We start from the raw sequence: 24,943 nt of genomic DNA on the forward strand, positions 1-24,943 counted from the left end.
ATTCAAGCAGCATGGGCAGCAGGGCAGGTGAGATGACTGTCCCCCTCTACTCCACTGGTGAGACCCCACCTGCAGAGCTGTGTCCAGCTCTGGGGACTGAAACATGGGAAGGACATGGAGCTGCTGGAGCGAGCTCAGAGGAGGCCACAAAGATGATTTGAAGGCTGAAGCACGTCTGCTATGGGGAAATGCTGAGAGAATTGGGCTTGTTCACCCTGGAGAAGCTTTGGGATCATCTTATCACAGCCTTTCAGTACCTGAAGAGGTCCTCCAGGAGAGCTGGAGAGGGATTTTTTAGAAGGGCATGGACTGATAGAACATGGGGGAATCGCTTCCCACTGCTGGAGGGCAGGGTTAGATGGATGCGGGGAAGGAATTCTTCCCTGTAAGAGTGGCAAGACCCTGGCACAGGTTTCCCAGGATCCCTGGCAGTGCCCAAGGCCAGGTTGGATGGGGCTTGGAGCAGCCTGGGATAGTGGAAGGTGTCCCTGCCCACGGCAGAGGGTGGAACTAAATGAGCTTGAAGGTCCTTTCCAACCCAAACCATTGTGTGATTCTGTGAAATTCTATTAAATGATTCTGTTCCTATTTCTGCATCCAGACCCAAGCAGGATGGCCAGGAGAAGATACAGAGGCCCTGGGGCCCAACCTGATGTAACTGATCCCATTGTGGTTCTCAGGAGTGCAGGAGGCACCAGCACCCACATCCCCAACAGGGGGAGAGGGGGAGACAAGGACTGTGGAAGAGGCAGAAAATTTATTCTCCCTTTATCTTTTAATTCTAAAGGTATTTTTGGAAAGGAAAAAAAAAAAACACACACAGAAGGGAGAAAAAAAAAGCTGATCAAGAGATTAAATGCTCTGGTATTTCAGACCATGTGAAAAATGCAGTGTTTTGAATAATACCCTGATTTTCAGTTTAGCATTGATCTCATACATGGTCACAAATATTTGGTTACAATACAATTTGGCCACAATATTTGGTTAAAATACAATTTGGCCACAGAAGTCTGCTCTGAAAAAAAAGCTGATGACAGAGCAGAAGAAAGGTGGGCCCATTGTTGAGACACTGCATTCAAAACCAACAGCAAGAAATCTGAGCCTGGAACCCTCTTGCAGTGGATGTGAAACAAGCACTGCTACAAAGTGCTGTTCTCTTCCCATGGGGAAAATGTCTTACACCTAAAACCCAGGGCAGGAAATCAGCATGCTAAATCTGCAACACAACTGTGCAAACAACATTTTTTGGAATCTGTAGCACTGACTCAGGAGAGGTTGGCTGCAAAGTTTCATTCATATTGATATAAAACATTTCATTACCTATTCTGAAAGCACGTTGCTGGAAAAATTATTCGGTGCAGCAAAATAATACAGACTGGGATTAGTTTTGCTTCTTACTATTGTAAAATACATTTCAGTTACAAATTTAAATCCTGTTTATATTAGGGAAAAAATATTTTTAACGTAGATTAAGATGTTGATGTTTTTTCCCCAATTATTTTCTTCTGGGAGCGAGTGGAACAGAAACAGCGTGCCAAATGTAATTTCTGGCAAAAACTGTAAGATGCAGCAGTGTGGGAAAGGCTATTTCTCTTTCAAAGGCAAAGGAATCCTACCCCTGGTAGTGAAAAATCCTCTGGAGAACAAATACATCTCTTGTTAATGGAGAGAGCAGGTATCAGGACACCCAGCCTTTATACCTCGCTCTGCCACTGTCAGAGAGTAAATTGCTTAATTTCTTACTCGCTGATTCCCCTTCCATCAAGAGGGATATAATAATATACACCTCTCACACTCAGATGGTGTTAAGATTAATCAGTGTTTGTCATATGTTTTCAGGTGACAAGGTACAAAGCCACTGGGAGGATAAATGCTCCTGCCCTCCTTGCCTGGGCTTTCAAGGACTGTGTGTGATTGTGCCTAATGACCCCCAAAGCTCAGGAAGCCTTTCCTGAACATCTTCCTCCCATGTTCAGCTTGCAGGATGCCAGGGAAGCAGAAATGAGCTACTCTGTACTGTGGTGTACCATGGATGCTACAGAGAAGAAAAGGAATGGGATGCAGTATGAGTAATGCACACACACATATGCATGCACACCAATTGAAAAGAAACAAAATTAAAAAGAAAAATGGGAGAGGAAAAGCAGCAAGAAAATGTTCCAAGTCCTTTGAAACTACTCCATTTGCTAAAATTTGGCTCTGCAAAATCTCCCTCACAGTGGCAATAAGCACTCTGCCTAGATGGACTTTTTAACAGTCTCCTGAAATTAAGGGAGCACAAAGAGAAAATTAGCAGGATTGTGCTGGAATCATTTTCAATAATCAAAGGAGCAGCACAGCATCTGAAAGCACTCAGAGCTTGAAGCCCTGCCACATGCTTTTACCAATTTCCAAACCAAAAGCATCGATGCTTTGTAACTCCAACAAAACGCTCCCAAACACCAACTCGGTGCCGTACAACAAAACACTCTGAAGATCAGCCGGTTATTAAACAATCATTGCCTCACAGAACCCTGCATTTTGATGACTTTGAAGCAAAAAAACCAAAAGCTTATGTCCATTTCTATCCCTCAGTGCTGGGATAGAATGTGCCATCAGCACTGGTGTGATGGGCTCCAGGAATGTGTGAGCACACACGAGCTGCCCCGAAATGTGACGCGTAAACCACGGCTGGGATCAGTCACCATCCCCAGCAGTGGCACACAACTGGGCCCAGGCACACAGAAAATAAAAATATGGGACCCCAGCAAATGCACAGCAAAGAACCTCCCATGTCAAAGCCAGCAGAGGTTTCCTCTCCAAGCTGGTGACACCGTATTGCAGTGCCCTTCTGAGTCACTCCCCAAGAACTCCCCCAAAACCCCAGAAACCAAGGTGAGCAGGGAGGGTGTGAGGCCTTTTCCACTCATACCAGCCAGAGTCGTGCTGAGAAAGAGCATGGAAGCATTTCATGAAAATAAATGAGTGACCTTTCCCTTTATCCCTGTGGAGCTGCCTCTCCACTGCTGTTTTGTGCTGATCTCCGGATGGAAGGGGCTGGATGTGGGAAATGTGCTCCTTCCCAGCCTCATGGCCAGCCAGCCATGCCTCCAGTCACTGCCACACAACACCTCTCCATGGATATCCCCTTTCACAGATGGGTGCCTTACCCCAACTTTCCCTATGATAAGAGGGAATGGCTGGAGCTGTGTCAGGGGAGGTTTAGGCTGGGCATCAGGAAAAAGTTCTTTTCCAGAGGGTGGTGGGCACTGAACAGGGAATGGTCACAGCCCCAGGGCTGCCCCAGGAGTGTTTGGACACTGCTCTCAGGGATGCCCAGAATGGGTTTTTTGGGGTGTCTGTGCAGGGCCAGGAGCTGGACTCAATGACTCCTGTGGGTCCCTTCCAGCTCAGGACATTCTGTGAATTATCTTCTATTTATTTCAGAATGAGGTTGTGCCAGTAGCACCCCAGTGGGCATGTGGTAACTCATCACCTCATGTTCTCCTGCTTCCCCAGCAAAGCCTTGGAGGTTGCCCTGAGATATTGTAGATATCCCATCCCTAGAAGTGTCCAAGGCCAGGCTGAATGGAGCTGGAGCAACCTGGGATTGTGGAAGGTGCCCATGCCCATGGCAGGGGATGGAACTAAATGATCTTTAAGGTCCCTTCTAACCTAAACCATTCCATGATTTGCCATCCAGGAAGAAAATCAAACTGCAGGTAACAAATGCAGGAAGGAGCGATCATCTAAAACACACTTGCAGCTAAAAAAGAAAACTGCAGCTGTAAAACACCCTTTGAGCCACTGGAATGATCCTTACAAGCTCTTCAAACTTCAATCAGAAACCATTCTGCCTTCAAGTATGGGGAAACTCCAATAAAACTTGGCAGAAACAGCACTGTCACATTCCTGCATCAACAAAGGGATAATAAAAACATCAGATGTATCCCTACAGCACACAGCTACACAGTCTCAAGGACTGCAAAATAAAAATCAATCTGGATGCTGAAGGGCGGGTGAAAAGCAGCAGCCAAGGTTCATTGGGCACATCCCTCAACCATTCCAAAGATCTAATCTATGAATGCTCTTAAAAATAATCCTCCAGAAATCACATCAAGCACCTTGTCTCCAAAACTGGGTATTAGACTTTGAGGTCAAATCTCATCATTTTTAATAAGAATTCAGGATCAAGATTTGAACAGCATGTGTAATGAAAAGAGTGGGAATTATATCTGTCCCAGAAAGCAGTAGAGAAATCCACTGTTAAATGAATATATATTGTAAATCTGAACTCTGCCACGCATGCCTGGGCTTTGCATAGAAAATAATTAATTACTAGACTATAACATGGGCCTGGGGAGATAAACAGGCTGGGGTTCAGGGTGTCTCTGCCTTACTTCCCCTGATGATGCCAAGAGCTTCAAACATGTACTTCCCTTTCACACCCATTGCAGATAAAAACCAAAACCAAACAGGAGGAAATACCACTTCAGCTAAAAAAGCATTTATACCTTGCTTTTTTAAAAGACTGGTCTTTTGTACTGTTGTATTGCAAACCATCAAAAGTGAGCTATATCTCACTGTGTTCCCTCACCATCCTTGCTCATGTTAATTTGCTGAGTCAATCAAATATCTACATCATTATCAGCAGCAGCAACACAGTTTTTTTCTCAAAAATGGGTATCAATCTACACTAAGGCTATTTTGTGAACTTAATCTGTTTACTTCTAAGTTTTGAGGTGCTAGATGGCAGCAGAGAGTGTTTTGTTTAAAATAAAAATTTAAAAGATAATCTAAAAAAAAAGAAAAATCAAATTAATGGTGTTAAGCTAATGGGCTGTATAAAAGTGTCACTAAGAAATGATCAATGTCATTCAATTTTAAGAATTGCAAAACCAACTCAAAACTTGCTCTTTGAAGAAAGCTCTCTAATGAAAACCTTCACTGTTTTGGCACTTCGATCCATTACATCTGTTTGTGGAGAGCAAAAAATATAAAAGAAAAGTTGTGTAATGTGTTTCCCTGCAGCTTTATTTTAGTACAGCCAGATGTCCTACTCCTGTCAAAATATTTACCAGTAAATATTCAGGAAATCAGGATAAATTTGAAAAGATTGGTCCAGATCCAAACACCATCCGCCTCTGAAACAGTGTAATTTAGGAGTCAGATAGAAGATTTTTTCCTGGTATTTTGAAGGAAAACCTGTTCTCATCTGTCCCTGGGGAGTGATCATTTCTCATCACATATTTGGAAGCAGCCAACTTCCAACCCCTGGATGCTGGAGGCAGCTTCTGCAGCATTCCAGAGCTCGGGAAGAGGAGCCAGGGCTGCCCCGAGGCCCTGCTCCAACAACCCCTTCCCAGTGAATATTCTGGGAATATTATATTTTTTCTGAGTCATCTTTGAATGCTGGAGTAAGATTTAGAGACAGGAGGGAAAAAAACCCCAACCCAGATGCAACGACAACATGTAAATCCCTAAACCAGTTAATTTAAATGGGAATGTGGTAAGGATGGAAATTAGGTTGATGGTATTGAAGTCATCAGCTGTAATTGTTTCTTAATTAATGACACCAAGTTGTAAAGCGTGTTACATGGAACCTTGTCTGGAGGCTGGGCAAAATGGAAAAATACAAGGCAGAATTAAGAGTCAGACATGTATTAAGTTCCCATCAATGTGGGTTTAAACACAAGGAGAACACCACAGAAGTATTATTTCCTATTTTGGTGCATCCAGCCTTCAGGTCCAGGGAAAGGGGAGCTCTCTCTCCTCCAACAGCTAGAGCCACACATCCACTATGATGCACACCAAATTAATGGAATTTTTGTCTGTAACCTTATCTAAATGTGTCTCACTCTTGCCTGGATGCCTGGGGCATTTTGTCAGGCTGGCCTTGTATCTGGCTGGAGTCCTACATCTTGTCATGCACATTCCCCCACGGAACATCACAGGAGGGAATGTGCAGGAAAAACATCCACACAGAACTGGAAGCCACTGGAGCAGCCTGTGCATCCATGCAAGGACAACAGCACACCCCTGGATACGAGCTCCATCCCAAAGCACAAAAAGGACTCACACAAGCATACAGAGTTCTTGATTCAGCACAGCAAAAGGGTTGAAAAGCATGGAATAAGGTCAATAAGCTTGAATAATATCTGTAAACCCACTGAGGTTGCTTGAACTTTCTTTATCCACAGGATAGTGTCTGATTTTTAAAAAATTCTTAAAATTGTAACAAAAACTATTAATGACAAGTAATTCCCAAATATGCCATGCTTCTCATAAGAGAAGGGATAATTAAGAACATTACTTTTCACTGGTAAAAAGAGGTGTAAAATCCAGCTTTTGTATGAAATTGAAGTGATTTTCTGAAACCTCCATAAAAGCCAAAGACTTAATTTTGGAAAAGCAAAACATCAGGAGCAGCTAGACAGATCTTCAGTTTGCATAAATCAGCACAGGGTGCAGTGGCAGAAGATCTGACAAGCTAATACTGCTTTTTCTCTAGGCTAAATGTGGTAAGCAACCCTTCCTTAAAAGCCTGATAGTTTATGTGCTTTGAGGTGGAAACTTAAAAAAAAAGTATAAAAAGCTTTATTGTGGGGGGGAAATCCTTGTACTGTGTTTTATATTCATGGAACAAAGAAACTCAAATCCACTAGATAAAAAAGGTCTACATTTATTCTAAATAAGTCACTTTTACTCAGGACAAGCAGTTTCTTCCGTGCTTGATATCATCTTTAACTCATTGTTTCTCATCAAATGTCTAGTGGTGATAAGGATTTCCTGAGATAATAAGATTCTATTTCTAAGCAGTAAAAATAAGTATTATCAGATGCTACTCGGTGTGCAAATTTGCAAGAATGGAAGAAAATTTCTCCACCCAACTATCAAATGTTCTCATTTTGGCTACTGTTACATTATACAAAACAGCAAGAATTGGAGGCAGCCACTTTCCAGAGCTGTAGTTTTAATATGTATTTTCCCTTTTGGTTCCAGGAGCAAGGTTCCTCTATTTTTTAGCATGAGTGGCTATTGAATGAGAACCTATTCCATAGTCTGCTGTTAGTGGTGTGTGAGCCCAGACCTCAGGGACACATTGTTCAAATACTCCTGAAAAGCCAGAAATATCACAGGTCTTCAGGGGCACTTCTTTTGAGGGTTAGTGTGTTGGTTTTTTTTTAACAACAAGAAAGTGTACAATAAGCAACAATTGACATTGAGATTATTAAGCCCACTTCTGTGGAGGATAAACTGAAATAAAAAGGTAAAAAGCACCCCTGCCATAAACCCAGGCAGGTACCAGAGTACCTACCATTACACAGTATATTTATTCAAAATCACTGGACATGGTCTGCACTGACTTCTGCCACAGGGGGAAGAGTGGAATACAAAATTTCTGTCCACCCTTGAGATGAATTAACCAGTCTAATGCAGCCACAGCAGAGGGAACTTCAGTGATGTTGAAAGCATCAATTCCTACCCCAAATTCCCTCCTCCATTTCATAGCATCACTGAGGTTGGAAAAGACCTCTGAGACCATGAATCCAAGCTGTGACCAGTCCCCACCTTGTCACCAGCCACCAGTCCAGTCCTTCCTTGGACACCTGCAGGGATGGGGACTCCCAACCTCCCTGGGCAGCCCCTTCACCTACCCTATAATTCCATGATCCCAGCTGGACAATTTGTCACAGTAAGGTGCCTATTCAAGGTTTGCAAGACAAATTATTGCATCAAGGACTCAGACCCACCCAAGAGGCTTTAGTAACCATGGTGGGGTCACATTCCCACAGGGAAACAAGGATTTGAGGAGAGTCACGGCCACACAGAGTTACTACAGTGGCTGGAAGGTAAATCCACGAGGAATTCCCACAGGAAGTATCACCACAGAAGCCTCAGATGAAGAGGACACCAGGGTGCTACTCAGAATGTAAGGCAGTAAGTCAAAAAGCCAGAGACTGGTGCATTAAGCACTGAAAAGTATTATGTGACTGTGCTGGCATTTATCAGCCATCAGACATATCAAAGGATCTGAAAGAAAACAAAGAATATGGATGGCTTGTCTGCCCTGCAAACAGCTCTATTTTGCACAGTACAGACAACTTTGGTGGCACAAACTGACACGTAAGGACATGATTCCCCACTGGATAATGACGAATCCTGGAGCAAAAACTGTCAGAAAATGTCTGGGCTTGCTTGGCCTTGCTATTATTTTTTCACTTTGCTTCTTGCTCACCTCAGGGCTGCCACTTTTGGGGGCATGTGTCGAAGGCTGAACTGACTCATATGTTAGTGAAAACTCTGACCTCTAAAGCCAGGTTGTCCCATTCCATGGCACTGGTGTTGAAGACAGGCTAGCAGAGCTGCAGTGGTCTGGGGCAGAGGCAGCACTTGGGATCATCATTCAGCGGTGTTGGGAAACCCATGTTCTACACACAGACAAGATGCTGCCATCCTGCATCCAGGATGTGCCACCACTGCTGCCTTTTGACACTCAACAAGGAAATGACACAGTGCCAGAGCACCTTCTCCCCTGCCTGCTCCCAGAGATACAACCAGCAGCTGTGCATGGGCTGCTCTCACTCCCTGCTTACTCCTGGGGCTGGTTAATATTTGTTTAACCATATTGACAGAAGCACAGGATAAAGATCAGCTGAGCAAGCAGCAAAAATGATGCTGCAAGTTATTTCCTTGCCTGTGTGAGCACTGGAGTTTCATGGGAAGAATGGATGCCAAGCACCAGGACTGCCATGGTCTTCTGATTGTGGGGCTTCTTGGAGGCACTGTCAGACACCTAGTTCTGCCACAGGTAGCAAAGAAAAAAATTACACCTAATGTCTCTGTTGTTGTTTTCTAAAGGAAAGGCAGGTGAGCTTCTGCCCTGAGGGCTTTTGCTGCCATTTCTCTGAAAGGCTGGAAACTGCACCGGGTTTGGGAAGGAGCCCACTCCTACACACAGCAACTTGGCTGCAAAATTCAGGCCCTTTTTATCCCAGGCAGAGCAGGCGGGTCTGGCAGCTCCACATCCATGGCTGCAGGACTGTGCCTCAGCTTTGTTTCACACACAGCAAAGCCAACATCCCTCCCTCTCCATCTCCCACTCCGACACGGCTCCACAGTTTTTGCTGGAGCTCTTCTTTTTCTTTTTTCATTCACCCTGAGGTAAAAACCCGTCATGGAAAGAAAATTTCAGCTCAAACAAATGTTAAATGTGGCAAAATCACAAGCTCATGGGAACAGGACCCAAAGGAGGGGCTGCTGGATAAGTCTGACTCCTCACAGCACCAGCGGCTCCACCTCTAAAGCATACTTTGACCCACTATGGAATAAGACACAATTCCACAAACAGGAATTATGTAAACCACTCTGCATATATTATTTGCAAAAGCCCCAGCCATTCAATGGGTCCATCTCACCACCCATATGGATCCAATTACAGAAGAGGCACCCAAAGTCTCTGGGACAACCAGAAGAGAAAGAAATGGGTAAGCCAAGACCACTGTGAGCGCAGTCCAACTTCACTACATTTGGGTGGGCATCACCAACCCACTTAATTGCTGACAGACTATTCAAAGTGTCTTTGCTGCAGGCTGCTGCCCTGAAATTCCTTTATCCCCCCAAGTCTGGACTTTCATCCCACCCATATTCCTCTACGATCAAAATTTGTGACCTGGTCAAAAAGCTCCCATCTTCAAACCAGCCTGCTCAGAGCAAAAAGCAATGCTGTCACACAAAGATGTCATAAATAAATATTTAAAAAACCAAAACCAGAGGAGCTGGTGAAGCTGAGCCATGCACTGAGACTGCACAGCTCCTCTCTTTGAAAGACTCATAAACCTGCCTGTAAAGGCTGTGAACTGGCTTTTTAAACTATACCACCTCCTTGTATGGCTTGGATTATTTTTCCACGCCAGATGTACGTTTAACAGAGTAATACAAACACTGCAACTCCTTAATAAACTCTCTTAATGCCCCGACAGTTTGTAAGGCATTTCCCTCAACATGTGTCTGGTTATGGTTTCAGTAAGCCTGCAGGAAGAAGAAGAATCTGTCTGGCAGTTTGGACAGTGATTACAACATGTAGCTCGAGGCTATTTCACCTCCAGACCTGCCACCATCCTGCTGCATGGAATAAAGTCCATTCCCAGCAAACTCTGCAAGGCTTTGAGAGGGGAGTAGTAAAAGGGATGGTATATGCAACCAGGAAAAGCACAGAAATCCACCTCTGTGCTGCCAGACATTTAGTCTTTCATCAGGTAAATGCAGCTTTGTATGCCATTCACATTTAAAGGGAAAAGCTTCTTAAGTGCTTCCACAGAACAGGAAATCGTTAAAAGCAGCTATTTTGGACCACATTGCCCTAAGCTTGATGGAGCAATAGATTCTTCTCACTGAACACAATTCTGTTTGCAAAGACTCCTCCATCTGCTGAACTAGTTCCCTAATTTCTCATCATCTTTCACTGATTATTCAATATACCTTTCCAGAAAAATGATTTTTTTTTTTTCGAAGTGAGTTTTTACAGCAGCTGGGATGGCCCCTTTCAGTGCCTTTCTATGCTATAATCCAAGATTAGTAGCCTACAGTAAAAATAGCCATCAGAGGGGCCAGAAGAGTATTCAGCTGTCCTACAAATCTAGTATTTTGGCAAATCCAAAGCTTTTTGCATTTCTCAAGGTAATTTTTACAATGCTTCTCGCACTCAGACCTTGTCTGTTGCTCCACATACAACACAGCAGCGTCTCCCACCATTTCCATCAAATTACAAACCCAGTGGCAAATGACAAAGTATGCTTTAAAAAGTTATGTCTCCTGCACATTTACAGATTAGAAAATAATATCTTTTGACCAAGAAAGAAGGAAAAAAAGCTCATATATCAGAGAAAAATAATCTAAACTTCAATCACATCTAAAGCTCCGTTAGCAGGTTTGTCATACAATCCTTTTGAATTTCTTGTACACTCAGCAACTAGATCTGATGGTAAACATCAAACCAGAAAGGCAGCTTTTGAAAATCCAGGCTCAGCTGATAGAACTCTTTTAAGTCAAGTTCAAAGTAAGTTTTGAAGATGAGATAGTGCGCTACACCTGAGCGTTTATGACATTCAGTAGGAGAAAGAGGCAACTCCACACTGCAGCATACCCTGGATACTCCCTCCTAACTCCTCTCCTCTGCTTTGTCTCCCCTCTTCCAAAATCAACAGAGGAAAATTAAAAGAGATAAGTAACTTATGATGAGTTTAAAACAGCAGCAGTGTAGAGTAAGCCATCCATAACACAGAAAAGTCAAAATCTACCCTTGCCCTGCTGACCAGTGTTTCACACTGAAACTCCACAAAGCCCCACACATTTTGCTCAAACGGGTGCAGCACAACTTCCCTGTGAGCTCTGTGCTTTCTTCCACCACCAAACCTTATTTCACCTCGCTGGCATTCAAGTAATACTGCAAATTGTTACCCTGCAGGCCACTATCTATCTCCTTAAGAGCAGCTGAACACTGGAACTCCTGAAGGGATGTGAGATATTCCTCCTAAAATAACACTCTGCTGTGCACTTGTTGCTGATGGCAGAACTTACACGAGCACTGGAGAATTATTGGAGTGTACACCAAAAAGTCAGAGCTTGTTTGCCATCACTTGATTTTTGTCATAAGTAACTTAACACCAGGTGAGCTGCAATAGAAAATGTTTCCTAAAAACTCTTTCTGCTGGAAAATTACTCTTGAAGGTGAAAGTCACCTGTGCTGAGACACTGTAACACACCACGAATGAAGGATTGCAGCAAACCTGCCTGACCCCCACACACTGACCCAATAAAAGCTGCTACAACAATATTCTCAAAACTGTAAGAACAACTCCTAACTTTCCATCATTTTCTTACAGGATGACAGTAAATATGTTTTAAACTGGGGCCGATCAAATTGTTTTAGTAGAAATTAGGATAAGAGAGGTGACCTGGTAATTAAACAAAAATCTTATTCACAGGACTACACATGACTTCCAAGTGAGTAACCAGAGCAGTGTGAATATATTTTGAGCCTACAGAGAGGACAGGGAATCCAGCCCTGGATTTGGATCTCTTTATGCCTAAGTACTGAAAGAAACAAGGAAAAAATAGATATCCTACTCTAATAAATTATCAGAAAAATGGAATCACACTCTTACCTTCACAAATTCTGTCCAGTCGCTGTCGCTTGACTTTGTGTTTATCCACAAGTGCCATTCTTGATGGGATTTTGCAACTTTCTGACTCAAAAAGCACAGCAGTCCTCCAGGAGCTTAGGAGAACTCACAGGAATCGGCGTGCATACCGCCACTGTGGATCTGCAGAGAAAAGAGAGGATTCATGAGATTTGTTCACCTCCCATCCCTGGAAGTGCTCAAGGCCAGGGTGGATGGGGCTCAAGACCTGGGATAGTGGAGGGTGTCCCTGCCCATGGCAGGGGATGGAACAAATGGGCTTTAAGGCCCCTTCCAGCCCAAACCAGTATCAGATTTCCAGCACACCAGGTGAGAGCTGCCCGTGCCCAGCAGCAGAGCAGGTTTTGGAAAGGACAGCTCTGAGCTTGCACCCCACAAGTCACACATCTGGCACCACAAATCAGTCTCTTTATCCTCCCTGCGATTCAGAAAACCAGCCTTGCAAAAAAGAACTGCCAAGGCACTGCATGGGCTTCCCAGTTTTATTTCTGACTGAAAAATCTATTCCTAGTGGATAAAATCCATGAAGTTATTTTGTAGGCTCACAGACGCTGAAAGATTCTTAGAGAGTATATAAAACAGGGGAAGTAGTTCTTGCTCTGCCAGTACTCTCATACACAAAACACTTTCATATTTAAACCTTGCCCTGTAAAAGTCATCAATGGGCCTTGAATTTACAAGAAGACCTTGATGTATATCCCAGCTGTCACCACAGCCTGTCCTTGCCCTCATACTTGAAGGGCCAGCTTTAAACTTCGGGTACCGTTTCTAGTGCACACATTTTCAATGCCAGGGAGATAAAATGATCCATGAAGCCACGTGTGTGGCTGATCGACAAGAAATGCTCTCCAAAGAGACAGCAGCTAAAGGTTTTCTGCATTTTGGTGGCACAGAGGAAGACCCTTAATGGATACTCTGAGGTCTGACACATTTTGCTCCTACAGAGAGCCAAAGGTTTGTTTAATCCCTGAACACTGACCTGAGCTCAGCTGCAGCCTCTGAATGTGCTGTCGTGGTACTTCTACCAGGTTTGATTTTTTGATGTAAAACCCAGGTGAGAGTTTTTCAAAGCAAGTTCCAAAACAGCATTCATGAATGAAGACATGGAAGAAGAGACCTCATGCTGACAACTGAATTCCAACAATCCAACATAACATGCACTAATATTTTATGTGACTGCTGATTCAAAATCCTCTTTTGTATTTTAAGGTGAAGACAGATAACCCTGGTAAAATGACCCAGCTATAAATGTTCCCAAGGAGAGATCCTGCTCAATAAAAAGGCCTTTTTTCCCCCCAGCCATCCACCACTCACTGCAAGGCACCAAAAGAAGAAAATTAGTATAACTCTGTGATTTCTAGAGGCAAAGCAAAACATCACCACATTTTCAGAAGCTTTGCAAGGAGAGGAGGGGAAGAGGAAGGCAGAAGTGAGTGCAAGCACAGCAAGAAACCCTCTCCTGAGTGGCCATCTGTATCACCCCGTAAAGTCCCAACCTCTCTGCCTAAATATAGTAGAGTGTAAAAAATGGAAAAAAATTCTAAAAAGCCAGAAGTAACCACAAACTTGAGACCATTCACTCAAACTGGCCCCCAAACAGCTCCTCTCCAGCACGTGAATTTTCACACTGCAGCATTTGCAAACAAAATTTTTGGGACAAACCAAAAAAAGGTCTGGTTCATGAAATGCAGGACGCAAGAGAAGACATCCCACCAGAAAATCCAGATTGATGTCCAGATGTTGACCTTGGGCAGTGTTTGTAACCTGGAGTTTTACTTCCCCTTGTGTAGAGAAGTCAATAGCAACACTTAAGTCATCCTCTGGAGCACCCTGGCATGTTCACACAGCCCAATCAGGCATTTCTACTTTGCATTTTATTCTCCTGCACCAGCACTGGCTCTCCTAAAAACACTCCAATAACTTCCCAGAAAACCCAGTTAACCAGGGCAGTAGGATGAGCATGAGAGGGGTAAAGGCTCTAACAAAGCTGCTGCACTCTGGGATGACAATTTCATGGAGATTATTGTTATTATTATAAATGGTTATCAATTATGCATCACATTGATAGTTAATTTCCAAAAGGAAAAGCCTCGTGTCGGTACAGCTGAATTCCAACTAAGGATGATCGGCGATTTCCTGGTAGTTAATGGCCAATTTCCCAGCAGCACAACTGCAGCATAATCACTGAGATTTATAGCAATAATTAATTGATTTTTTTAAAACATAGGGATGCTAAAGAGCACGATTCCCACTCATATTAAAAATTAATGCAACATTCTAGGAGATGCAGAAAACTTCCATTCCGGAGGCAGAAGCTTGGTACAGTCAAAATATTTCATGCCACAAAAATTAAGCTGTTAGTGTAGCTAAAGCCCAAGTTCCTAGTGGCATTTCCATGATCAACATTTACAGGCACACACATGATTTTTTTACCTCTATTACATCCCATTTCACTTTCAGGGAGAAATACCAGGTTATTAAAAAAAAAATCACATCAGAAGAGAAAGTTACCATTTTGTTCTGAAAACACTCAAATGGTTCATTATGTTGGGGCTGCAACTCCTTCCCCCTTTACTTCCCCAAACAAAACCAATTTGCAAAGTGTACTTAATTCTGACAGAGTGCATTTTCTGATGGACGAATGCGTCCATTAAAGTTTTTTTTCCCCCAGCCATCTCAATTCCCTGCATTACTCCCTGGAGGAAAACTTCCTACAAAAGAAACTAATAACAATCAGAGAAATTACTGCTCATCAGAGTCCCACACAGCTTAATGTAATGCCCATGAATGAGCTCCTTCCTAATGACATGAACTGCCCCATCTTGGTCTGACAGGTGTCCTTGGTGGTACCAACCAGCAATAAAAGCCCAGCTCAGAAGACTTACTGAAAATGTGGCAGGAGCTGCTGAGCAGATTTGGCAGGGATGGATAAAATGGAGAAAAGCAGATGTGTGGGGCACAGAAACAAGAGGATATTCCCCAGCCTTTGCATGAGGCTGTAATTAAGAAAGCAGTTCTTCCATTTGTGGGATGGAAGATGCAATTAGTTGTGCACCCAACTTCAATCTATCCCCAATGGATTCTACAGCCAGCCCAGTCTCAAAACAATCCCAGGGCTAAATGTCCCCCACCATAAAATAAACACAATCAGACTTGGCAGAACAAAAATCATGGTCAGCAATTAAAAGACAAAAAAAACCTCATTGTCTAAGGAAATTTGAGAGGAAGAGGCACACGCACAAAAATTGTACTTCATCCTCAGCAAGATTAGGAAACAAGTGAAGTGATTTACATACAGTAATTGCATGGCCTGTGTTAGCCTCCAACAGTGTCTTTCAAAATGTAAATTTTCTTGAAAACCCTTGGACACGATGATAGCCCATAGCTATTTATTTATTTAAGGCAGGAATTTACTTAAATACAACATTTTAGGAAAAAACCCCAATCCTGATGTAACACATTTAAATAGCTTCTAAAGACTGCCTGTTAAAGAGCACAATCCATGAGCCAGAAAATGAGAGCAGAGAAAGCTATATTAGGGCTTTTTTAATACTGACTTTTGATGGAAAATGAAAAGAAATAAAGGTGATCTTCCAAAATAAGATGCACGATTAGATAAGAGAAAAGTGATTTCATTAAGAACATCCCGTCTTCTAAGCTCTTTCTCAACTTACTCTTTTGTATCATCTTTTCATGGCACATAAGGTAGGACAGGATCATAAATATCAATCACAGAACCACAGAAGGGTTTGGGTTGGAAGGGACCTTAAAGATGAATCAATGCCACCCCCCTGCCACGGGCAGGGACACCTTCCACTATCCCAGGATGTCCAACCTGCCCTCGGACACTTCCAGGGATGGAGCATCCATAGCTTCTCTGGGCAACCTGAGCCAGTGGGCAACATCTGTTTTAGAGTATCCATCACAGGCACTGCCACCAAACCACCCAGCACCTGGCAGGTGACTGAGATAAGCCCTTTCCAGTGCTCCAGACACAACACCTCACACGTTCCCTGTCTGTGCACAGCCTTGGGAAAGCAGGATGGTGTTCCCTACACCCTGTTCTGTGACAAACCAACTGACTACATTTTCTACCCTCTATGAAATAAGCAGCAACAAAACGGAGTCTCCACCACAGAAAACTAGCAGCTCCACAAACTGCAAAAGGTCCCATTTCCAAACAGCAAAGGACAAATTCCATCCTTCTTTCTTCACATCTACACTGGGTTTTCACATGTACAACTCCTTACTTCAACAAGTCCAAATGTTTTGAGGGTACTGCAGGGTATTTCCTGGGCTCTCAGGAAAAAGAGAGGTTTCTGGAGAAGGTTTTGTATTCATCATTACTGCAGAATGTCAGACCTCTCAGCTGGAAGCAGAGCAGGATGCCCAAGCAGAATTGTTGAGGTCAGTATCTGCTGATGCCACAGGCAGGTCTCCCTGTATCCTCCTTTGTGTAAAGGCCCAGTTTTTCACAGCTCAATCACACTTGAATTGAGATCTGAAGGCAAGAACAGCCCTCGGAGCTGTGAACTGCTCCAGTCCTGTGTCAGCATCCCTGTGTGCTCTCTACCCCGAGCTCTGGCCATTCTCACTGTTTCAGCTGCCTGGGAAGGGCAGGAGGGGCTGGGAACCAGAGTTCAGTGTAAGAAAAGCAAGGCAGGGAAAAGAAAGCAGGAGACACGCAGAGATAATGACAGGGGAGGGAAGGGACAAAGGAGACGGCACAATGCAGGAGGAGCACTTGGAGAACACTCTGTCATCCCTCCTCCCAGCCAGCCCTAAGTGCAATGCCCTGCTCAGCCCCCATCACCTGCCTCTCCCTCCCAGACTGCAGGGGAGGAGGGAAGCACGGAAGGGAAGGGACAGACAGACAGCACGGTCCTTCTGGGGATGGGTTTTTGGGATATTATCTTTTAAAGCACAATGAGACAACTCAGGAAGCTCACAGTGCTAAGACACCATTAAATCAAATGGCCCAGTAGGAACCAAAAACAGATTAAACATTTATACAAATAGTGAGAACAAACACAGAATTTCATTACCCAAAACAGGGTTTTTTTGTTTGTTTGTTTGTTTTAAAATAATGCCTCAGAGATATAAACCCACTCACTTGGGAAGAGGAATCAGAGAGTTTCTATGGGGCCAGGGTTTGACTTCTCCCACTCCACCAAACACTCAGCCATCATATGTGAAATGGGATACTAGGGGGAAAAAAAAAAGGCTTTTTCTCATTTTTTTGGGAGAACTACCCTGGCTGTAAATCACACCTTGGGTTTGGCTGCGGTAGAGTTAATTTTCTTCATGGTAACTGGTGTGGGGTGCTGGTATGGCTTTGCACTGGAAACAGGGTCCATAATCCAAGGATGTTTTTGTTATTGCTGAGCAGGGCTTACACAGAGTCAAGGCCTCTGCTTCTTGTACTGCCCTACCAGTGAGGGGGCTGGGGGATCACAAGGAGTTGGGAAGGGACTCAGCCAGGACATCTGATCCCAGCTGACCCAGGGATATCCCAGACCATGTGGTGTCATGCTCAGCACGTAGAATGGGGAAGAGGAAGGAAGAGGGGGATGTTTGGAGTGCTGGTGCTCATCTTCCCAAGTCACGACTATGCATGATGCAGCCCTGCTATCCTGGGCATGACTGAACACCTACCTGCCCATGGGAAGTGGGGAGTGTATTCCCTGTTTTGCTTTGCTGGCATGCAGGGCTTTTGCTTTCCCTATTAAAGTGCCTTTATCACAACCCACGAGTTTTCTCACTCTTATGCTTCCGATTCTCTCTCCCATCCCGCGGGAGGGAGTGAGTGACTGCATGGGACTGAGCTGCCAGCTGGGATTAAACCTCAACACCCTCCCAACAGTCTGCAACTCCCCCCAGACCATCATCACCCTCAAAACAGTGAGGGCAGGATTCTTGCTACAAAGCCATTATTAATTAGGTTTAATGTTTTTAGCAGTTATTATCATGATTTTGCTGCCACAGGGTGTTGGGTGATGTTCTGTGTTAAGGCTTCTCCGTGGGAATGTCTGGATGCTGCTGGAGGTGGCAGAAAGAAGAAGAATTATTTGTCCAGCTACTTTTCCCGCCCAGAAACCTAACAACCAAAACCTCACCCTTCAACTGCCTGCCTGGTGCCTTCCCCCAAACCTGCTGGGGAAGGTGCACTCCCTGCATGCAGGAAAACAGAGAGGCAGCAGGTTAAAGGTGTTCATGGAGAGCTAGCACTCCCACGTGAGCACCTGCTGGTGGCACACAAAGGACTCTTCCACTCCTCATCACACAGAAAAGGTGAATAACACCCTGTACGAGTCTTGTGCTGAAGAAGTGGTAACAATTTTGAGGAACCTGCTATTATATGAGTGAACAAAATGTACCATAATGGCATATGAGCCTGCACATCTGCTGCTAAATTAAACACGCTACATAATGATGCAGACCACATCTTAAAACACTATGCAACGAGATACAGACCCTGCCAAAATAATGAGGCTTCAAAGATGACACAGAGAGCCTGATCCCGCATCCCTTACAGACCCTGAAAGTCACAGTGATTATTCCTCAGCAGTTCTACTCCAGGAGAAGAAGAATCACAATTATATACAGGTGTCCTTCAAAGGGAAAAAAGACATATGGGTTTGTAGCATTTTCCTTCCTCTCCATCTTAATGATGCATAAAGCACGAGAAAGCTTTTTGTTTGGAACTGGATTTTTAGAAAAGTTTCTGTAAGAATTGTGTGTCAGGCTACAAATTCCTCTCCAGACTGGATTCTCAGCAGCCAGACAGATATTATGAAGATCAATTGAAATGACAGTATTCAAGTTGCCTCAATAGCCATGGTACAAAAAAGAGGGGAGTGAGACATCCCTTTTATTTTCAACTTCTTTTAACTATTTCAATTTTCAACATTGGTGACTTGCTCTTGACTTTGAGAAAAGAAGATCCAGACAATGCTCCCTTGTCAAGTAGTAACAGCCTTCCACAGATCCTCTGTGAGCTTTCAAGCAAAACTAGGAAATACCAGAACTGGCACTCCTTTCATTCCTAAAGCTGAAATACAAACAAGCAACCCCAACAGACAGCAAGAAAATTGCTTTAAAGAAAATAACTGTCATCTCTCTTTCTGGCACCAGAAGTGAAGCAGGTCGATGCTCTGCTTACCCTGCACCAACAGCCTTCAGAGGCTGGTGGCAAGCAAAACAATAACCAGGAGCTGAACCCCAATTATCCACTTAGCTTTGAGAGTGCCTAATCTATTTGCTAATTAATCATGGGCCTCCTTCAACCTCTCTTATCTTGTTTTTCTAAGTATCTGACGCTGATAACATGCACACCGATCTTGCTGAAGCATGTAAAGGGCTGGAAAACTACCCTTAAGTTTTCAAATGAAGCAAGTGGAAAAGATACATAAATAATTTTACATTCTCCAGGGATCCCTGCCACACTGGAAAATAAAATCTCATTCTACGTTTTACCAAAATTCCTTAAATTACAAATTACTGACTTGCCCTAATCACAAAGATCAACGCTGGAGAAAGGTGAACCTTCACTGTTTGCACATCTGGATCAGCAAAAGCTCTTCTCTACTCAAGCCATTAATTGCTCCTGTACCAAAAGCAGCACAGCAGATTATAAATCCTGAGAAAAATGAGAATTTGCTGGTTTGTTGGATGAGTTATGCAGTTACTTGTCCATTAGAGGGCATTTTATACTGCAGAGTGAAGCGCCGGCAGCTTGGGAACAGCATCACTAACCCCATCTGGAGCTGCTGGAGAACAGTTTCTGTCGACTCTCATTTAGTAATTGCCACTTTTCAACCTTTCCATATGCTGCATATAGATGAGCAAGCAAGAGCAAGGACAAGAAGAAAATAAGATGAAGCATCTATGAAAAAAGTCCTGCTTAAACAAACCCTTTGGTGTGCAGCTATTGTTGCTTCCAAGGTTTGGTTTTGTTCAGCTCACTTCTTGCCCTCCCCCCCCGCCCCCCAGCTATAACACAGCAAACTTCATCCATTCCCTCTCACAAATAGCACTTTATGTTTTAAATTGTGAACATGATTAACTGAGAACAACTGCAGATTGTGCCATGGCATCATTACCCATCACTGGAGCAAGATGGGAGAGCTCATCCATCTCTGGAGCTGAACAAAGGCAAATCCAGCTTCCTCAGTGCCAAGAGGCAGGACATGGCCACTTACCTTCAGATGTCTCCTTCTGGTTACTACTAATACTGTTAAATGTGAACTGTAAATTGCTTTCAGCTTCTGCTGGCTAGGGAGCCACACAAAGCCGCCCACTCCCCTGCTCCAGTGGTTTTCCTCTCCCCATATAAATGCAAATCAAATTAGGAAAGAGGCAGATATCTCACTATACATCTCCAAATATACGTATGTTTGTAATCAGGGTGGCCAAATTTCCTGAGTATGAGCTGCATACCAAAATCTCCATGGGGCCAAGAGCCACATGTACCAAGAGCCAACCTCTGCACCCCATCCTGCCACACACATCCCATGCCCCTGTGAATCCCTGTGTTTCTGCCACCCCCACGACTCTGTGCTGTTGATCCCCAAGCCCATCTCCCTCTGTGATCTCAGGGATTGCAGAGGCACCACAGCAGCACTCAGAGCTCCTGCCTTGCAGGATGTGACTGAACATCTGCATGTAGCAAACACTCCTGCAAAACTCACAAGTTACTCCTGAATTCTTCCTCAGTAAAAATTTCAAAGCAGCAAGAGCAGCAATACAAATCTGAACCACCCCAGGATCAGCACATTCCCTTGGGAGCCCAAGCCACAGCACCAAGACTACAACCACTTCTCTCTGAAACTCTTGCAAGTCCTTGGTTCTGTATCACTACTACAAACTAAAAGAAATAATAAAATAAGGATGAGGACATCCTTACAGGCAAAGCCATGGCATACTCAGTGTCCTGAGTTGTAACCAGGGGCTGCTGCATGGCATTACCTGACAAAGACATGATGTTACCCACATCCCAGCCCTAGAGATGTACAGGACACCCAACTGGAGTGTCTCGAAGTTTGGAATTCTAGCCTGCACTCCTAATGTCTTAATTCTTCCACAATCAGGACCAGACAATTAAATATTACATGGACACCGACACATGCTGGGAAAAGATCACACCAGCCCACTTCCTCAAATCCCAGCTGAGGCCCAGAGGAGGAACCTTCAGCCCTGCAGGAGATTCCACCATTCACCCAGAGGAAGGGCACTGCTCATCTGAAGAGCAAGAATGAAGCCTCTCCTGCCCCAGCAAACCAGGAGACTCAGCTTTCCTCCAGCACACTGAACTCCCCCACACACGGCACAGATTCAATCATTTTGAATGTTTGTCCTGGGATCTCTGCCTGGACTGGGAATAGTGAAAGGCAGCAGTGACACTCTTCTGTCTCCAGGAAATCTTTGGAGTTACAGTTTGCCCTTATCTTAGCGCTTATATTTACAAGCCACTCTTACATAAAAAGCACTCATCTGCATTGACTTATTTAGCAACATGAAATAAAATAGCCTGAAGCTATTCATGTTGCTTAACGTACTTATTTTTTTAATGTAGACGATGCTCTGTGTAAAGGAATATTCAAAGGGGAAAACTGTGGTTTGTTTGTTACACTTATTACTATCACTGAAGAAAATATGTTCTAACAAGTCTCGGAAGGGGGAAACATGTGTAATACCTTTAACAGCTCAGCTAATTCATCTTCTGCTGCCCAACTGCTGGCAAAATCTCAAATGGAAACTCTCAGAATGGAAACATGGAAAAACCCCTTTCTCATGGTCTGAGACCTGTTCCCACTATACAATCTCTTTCCACCGGAGTGAGTCCTGTTTGTTTTCAGCACACAGCAGCTTTACTCGACAAAAAAAAAAAGAGTTCAAGAGTTCAAGGCTATGTCTCCATTCAGGCGTACACCCACAATGAGAACCGGGCTCTCCGGCCGGCGCTGGAGGCATTCCTCTCCCTCCACCTACCCACAAAAGGGCCTTGTCTGAGGGAAATGAGAAAGGAAGGAAGGGGCAGGATGCAAAGAACGGCAGAGAGGAGAAGAGCCCAGCCAGGTGTTGGGGCATCAAGCACCAAGGAGGGCTTGGATCATGAAATGGGTCAGCAATGAGGATGGAGGATGCCTTTTGGAGGAATCAAGGGTCTGGGGAGCCCCCAAGGATCTACCATGCTCCAGACAATACTGAGCTTCTCGGGGTCAGGCAAAGGCAGGATGGAAATGTGTGAGTGTTTCCATGAAGTCCCGTGGGAAAGAGCCCGTCGGGATGCGGGGCGGCTCCGGGACAGCTCAACTCCAGGACAGCTGCCTCCTCCTGTCCCTCCCATCCCATCCTATCCCATCCTCCATCCCTGCCTCTCCCTGCTGCTTCCAGCATCACTCACACTGAGCCCAAGGAGAGGGAAGGAGGGAGCCATGTGAGTGGAGATAGGTTTCGATAACAGCAATAAATAAGATGAAATAATTCTCCCACTACCAACCTTTAGCCAAGAGCACCCTCTGCAACCACCAGGTTTGCATAATCTACACATTTTTATTCCAAGCCTTGACAGCTCCCTGTAGCACGGCAATTTTGGGATTTAACAACACTCAGGTTACTGACCTAAATTCAGACAGGCTCATCTGGAGCCATAACGGTCCATTGTGTGCCCAGGCCCGCTCAGGACGCCTTAATACACACATTATTGATGCAATGAACTGTGACGGCTCCTCTAGAGCTGTTAGGGTTTATTGTAGCAACACCTACTCAGGGTCCCTTTAATGCGCGGATCGGTGACACAATAGACAGAAACGGCCACGACTTGGGGATGCATTATCCCACGGATCACTGGCGTGACAGCAATGGCTCCAGCCTCTTGTCTCAGAGCAGCCAGCAGCAAGCACGCCCAAACCTCACGTTCCCAAATTCTGGGGAAGATGGGGAGGATGGCAGAGAGATGCAGGACCTGGCCTACCTACCTACAGAGCCCTGCTACCCACCCAAACCTCTGAGAGGTGGCATTTGTAGACAGCAATTTGCTACTGAAAATAAGGATTTATAATGAAAAGTCCTGGTGGGATCAAACTTTTAGCAAGAACAGCCACAGGCCTGCATTATAGATCAAGGCTAAAAATCCTGTCTGCAAAATACATGGAAATTAGCCAGAAAAAAATCAGCATCCAATTTTCAGCATTAAAAAAAAAATTATGTTCCAAGAGAATGCGACAAAAGCAAGTGGAAAAGGAAAGTGCACAAATATCTGTATTTCTCTCTTCTTTGCTTCTTAGAGAACAAAAATAACCTTACGAAGCTGAGAACTAAACTGTTTAAAGAAAGTCACTGGCACAGGGAGACCTGGGGCTGAGGAAAGGAAAATGAAGACATCACCATGAATCAAGTGTTTGCAGCCTCCTCACAAACATCAGCGAACAGTTCAAAAAGCTGCAGCTGGCTTTGCACTATCGCCTGCATCTTCCCCACCATTTACCAGGAGCTTTTTTTAACATCTGTGACACTTCACATTCAAAACTGCAGTTAAAAATAGACCATTGGTCCTCCCCTTTTAGCCCTGCAAATTCCCTCCCCTCCTCTCTGCCTCCCTGCACACTCACTGGTCTCTCCTTCCCCTCCTGCCCTGTTGTCAGCCACGGGGTGATGGAGGGGTGAGGGGGCCCCTGCCCAGCTGCAAGTCCCAGAATCATGGAATCACAGAACAGTTTGGGTTGGAAGGGACCTTACACACTGGCTAGTTCCAAACCCCTTCCACTAGACCAGTTTGCTCCAAGCCCTACCCAACTTGCCTTTGAACACTTCCAGGGTCCTCCCACTGCTCCTCAGGACCTCATCCAACCCTGGGAGCATCCCTCTCTCATTTCATCCCAGAGCTTGTAGCTTCCTTTACAGGAATGAAGGCAATGGCTCTATTCTTGGTTTCCCCTCCCACCCGCTTGTGCAGAAGATGTGAGTCTAAGGCTTTAAAAAACAAAGCACCCAACACTAATGTTTTCTCTCTGGCCTTAAACCCTGCAATCAGCAGATCAAATGTGAGTGTAGAGAAAGAAATTCCTTTGTTATCCATAGCTACTCAAACACTGAACCTTCAAAACCTCCTCAGGAAACAGGCCTGGGGAACGGCTGCTGCTACTACAAGGAGCCCAGCACAAGAGAGGCTCGAAAATCAATATCCTTCACCCAACTTATCAAATTTACCGAGGACATTTATACAGTGTAATTAAATAGAAAAGAGATACAAATACAAAAGAGTATTTGCACGGCACTGAATAGCAATTGCATTATCTCTGGGACAGAGGACACTTTGACAAAAAGGAGGGAAAACACCATATATCAACTGAAGAAGCTGCAAGGAGCACGGGGAAGGTCTCTGCTCTCATAGCTCACGGGGAATGTACAGCACTTAAGTAGAGACAGCCACAAAATATACATCAGCACGTACACCTAAGGCACTTCTGCAGGTCCTGCTCAGTCAGCCAAAACGATGCTGTCAGAATTACACTGGTGATGGATATGGTCCAGTTGCCTCTCAGACTCGTGTAGGGTCTCCAGCACATGTTGGGGCACTTCCCCCTCACTGGCGTGGAAACAAAGCAGACGCTATTATGTTGCTTTTCAGCATATGAATGTACCAAGTAAAATCAATTTCACCCAGTAATCCACTTGGTAAGTCAAGGATGCTTTCCACAACCAGCAGCCACCTCTGCAGACCGGCAAGATAAAATCTCTGCAAGGTTAAACCTGGGAAA

General features: G+C 44.4%; 1 protein-coding gene across 1 annotated transcript in view; it reads right to left on the reverse strand.

The window, feature by feature from the left end:
* Positions 1-24,943, reverse strand: part of LOC311156254 (C-terminal-binding protein 2) — a 132,229-nt gene that overhangs the window by 42,578 nt on the left and 64,708 nt on the right. The window contains exon 2 of the mRNA XM_084210084.1: positions 12,147-12,305. Within this exon, the coding sequence (XP_084066210.1) occupies positions 12,147-12,204 (58 nt within the window). The 5' untranslated portion in view covers positions 12,205-12,305. The remainder of the gene's footprint in view (positions 1-12,146; positions 12,306-24,943) is intronic.

Source organism: Fringilla coelebs (genome assembly GCF_963513975.1).
Source record: "Fringilla coelebs genome assembly, chromosome: 8".
NCBI classification, from domain to species: Eukaryota; Metazoa; Chordata; class Aves; order Passeriformes; family Fringillidae; genus Fringilla; species Fringilla coelebs.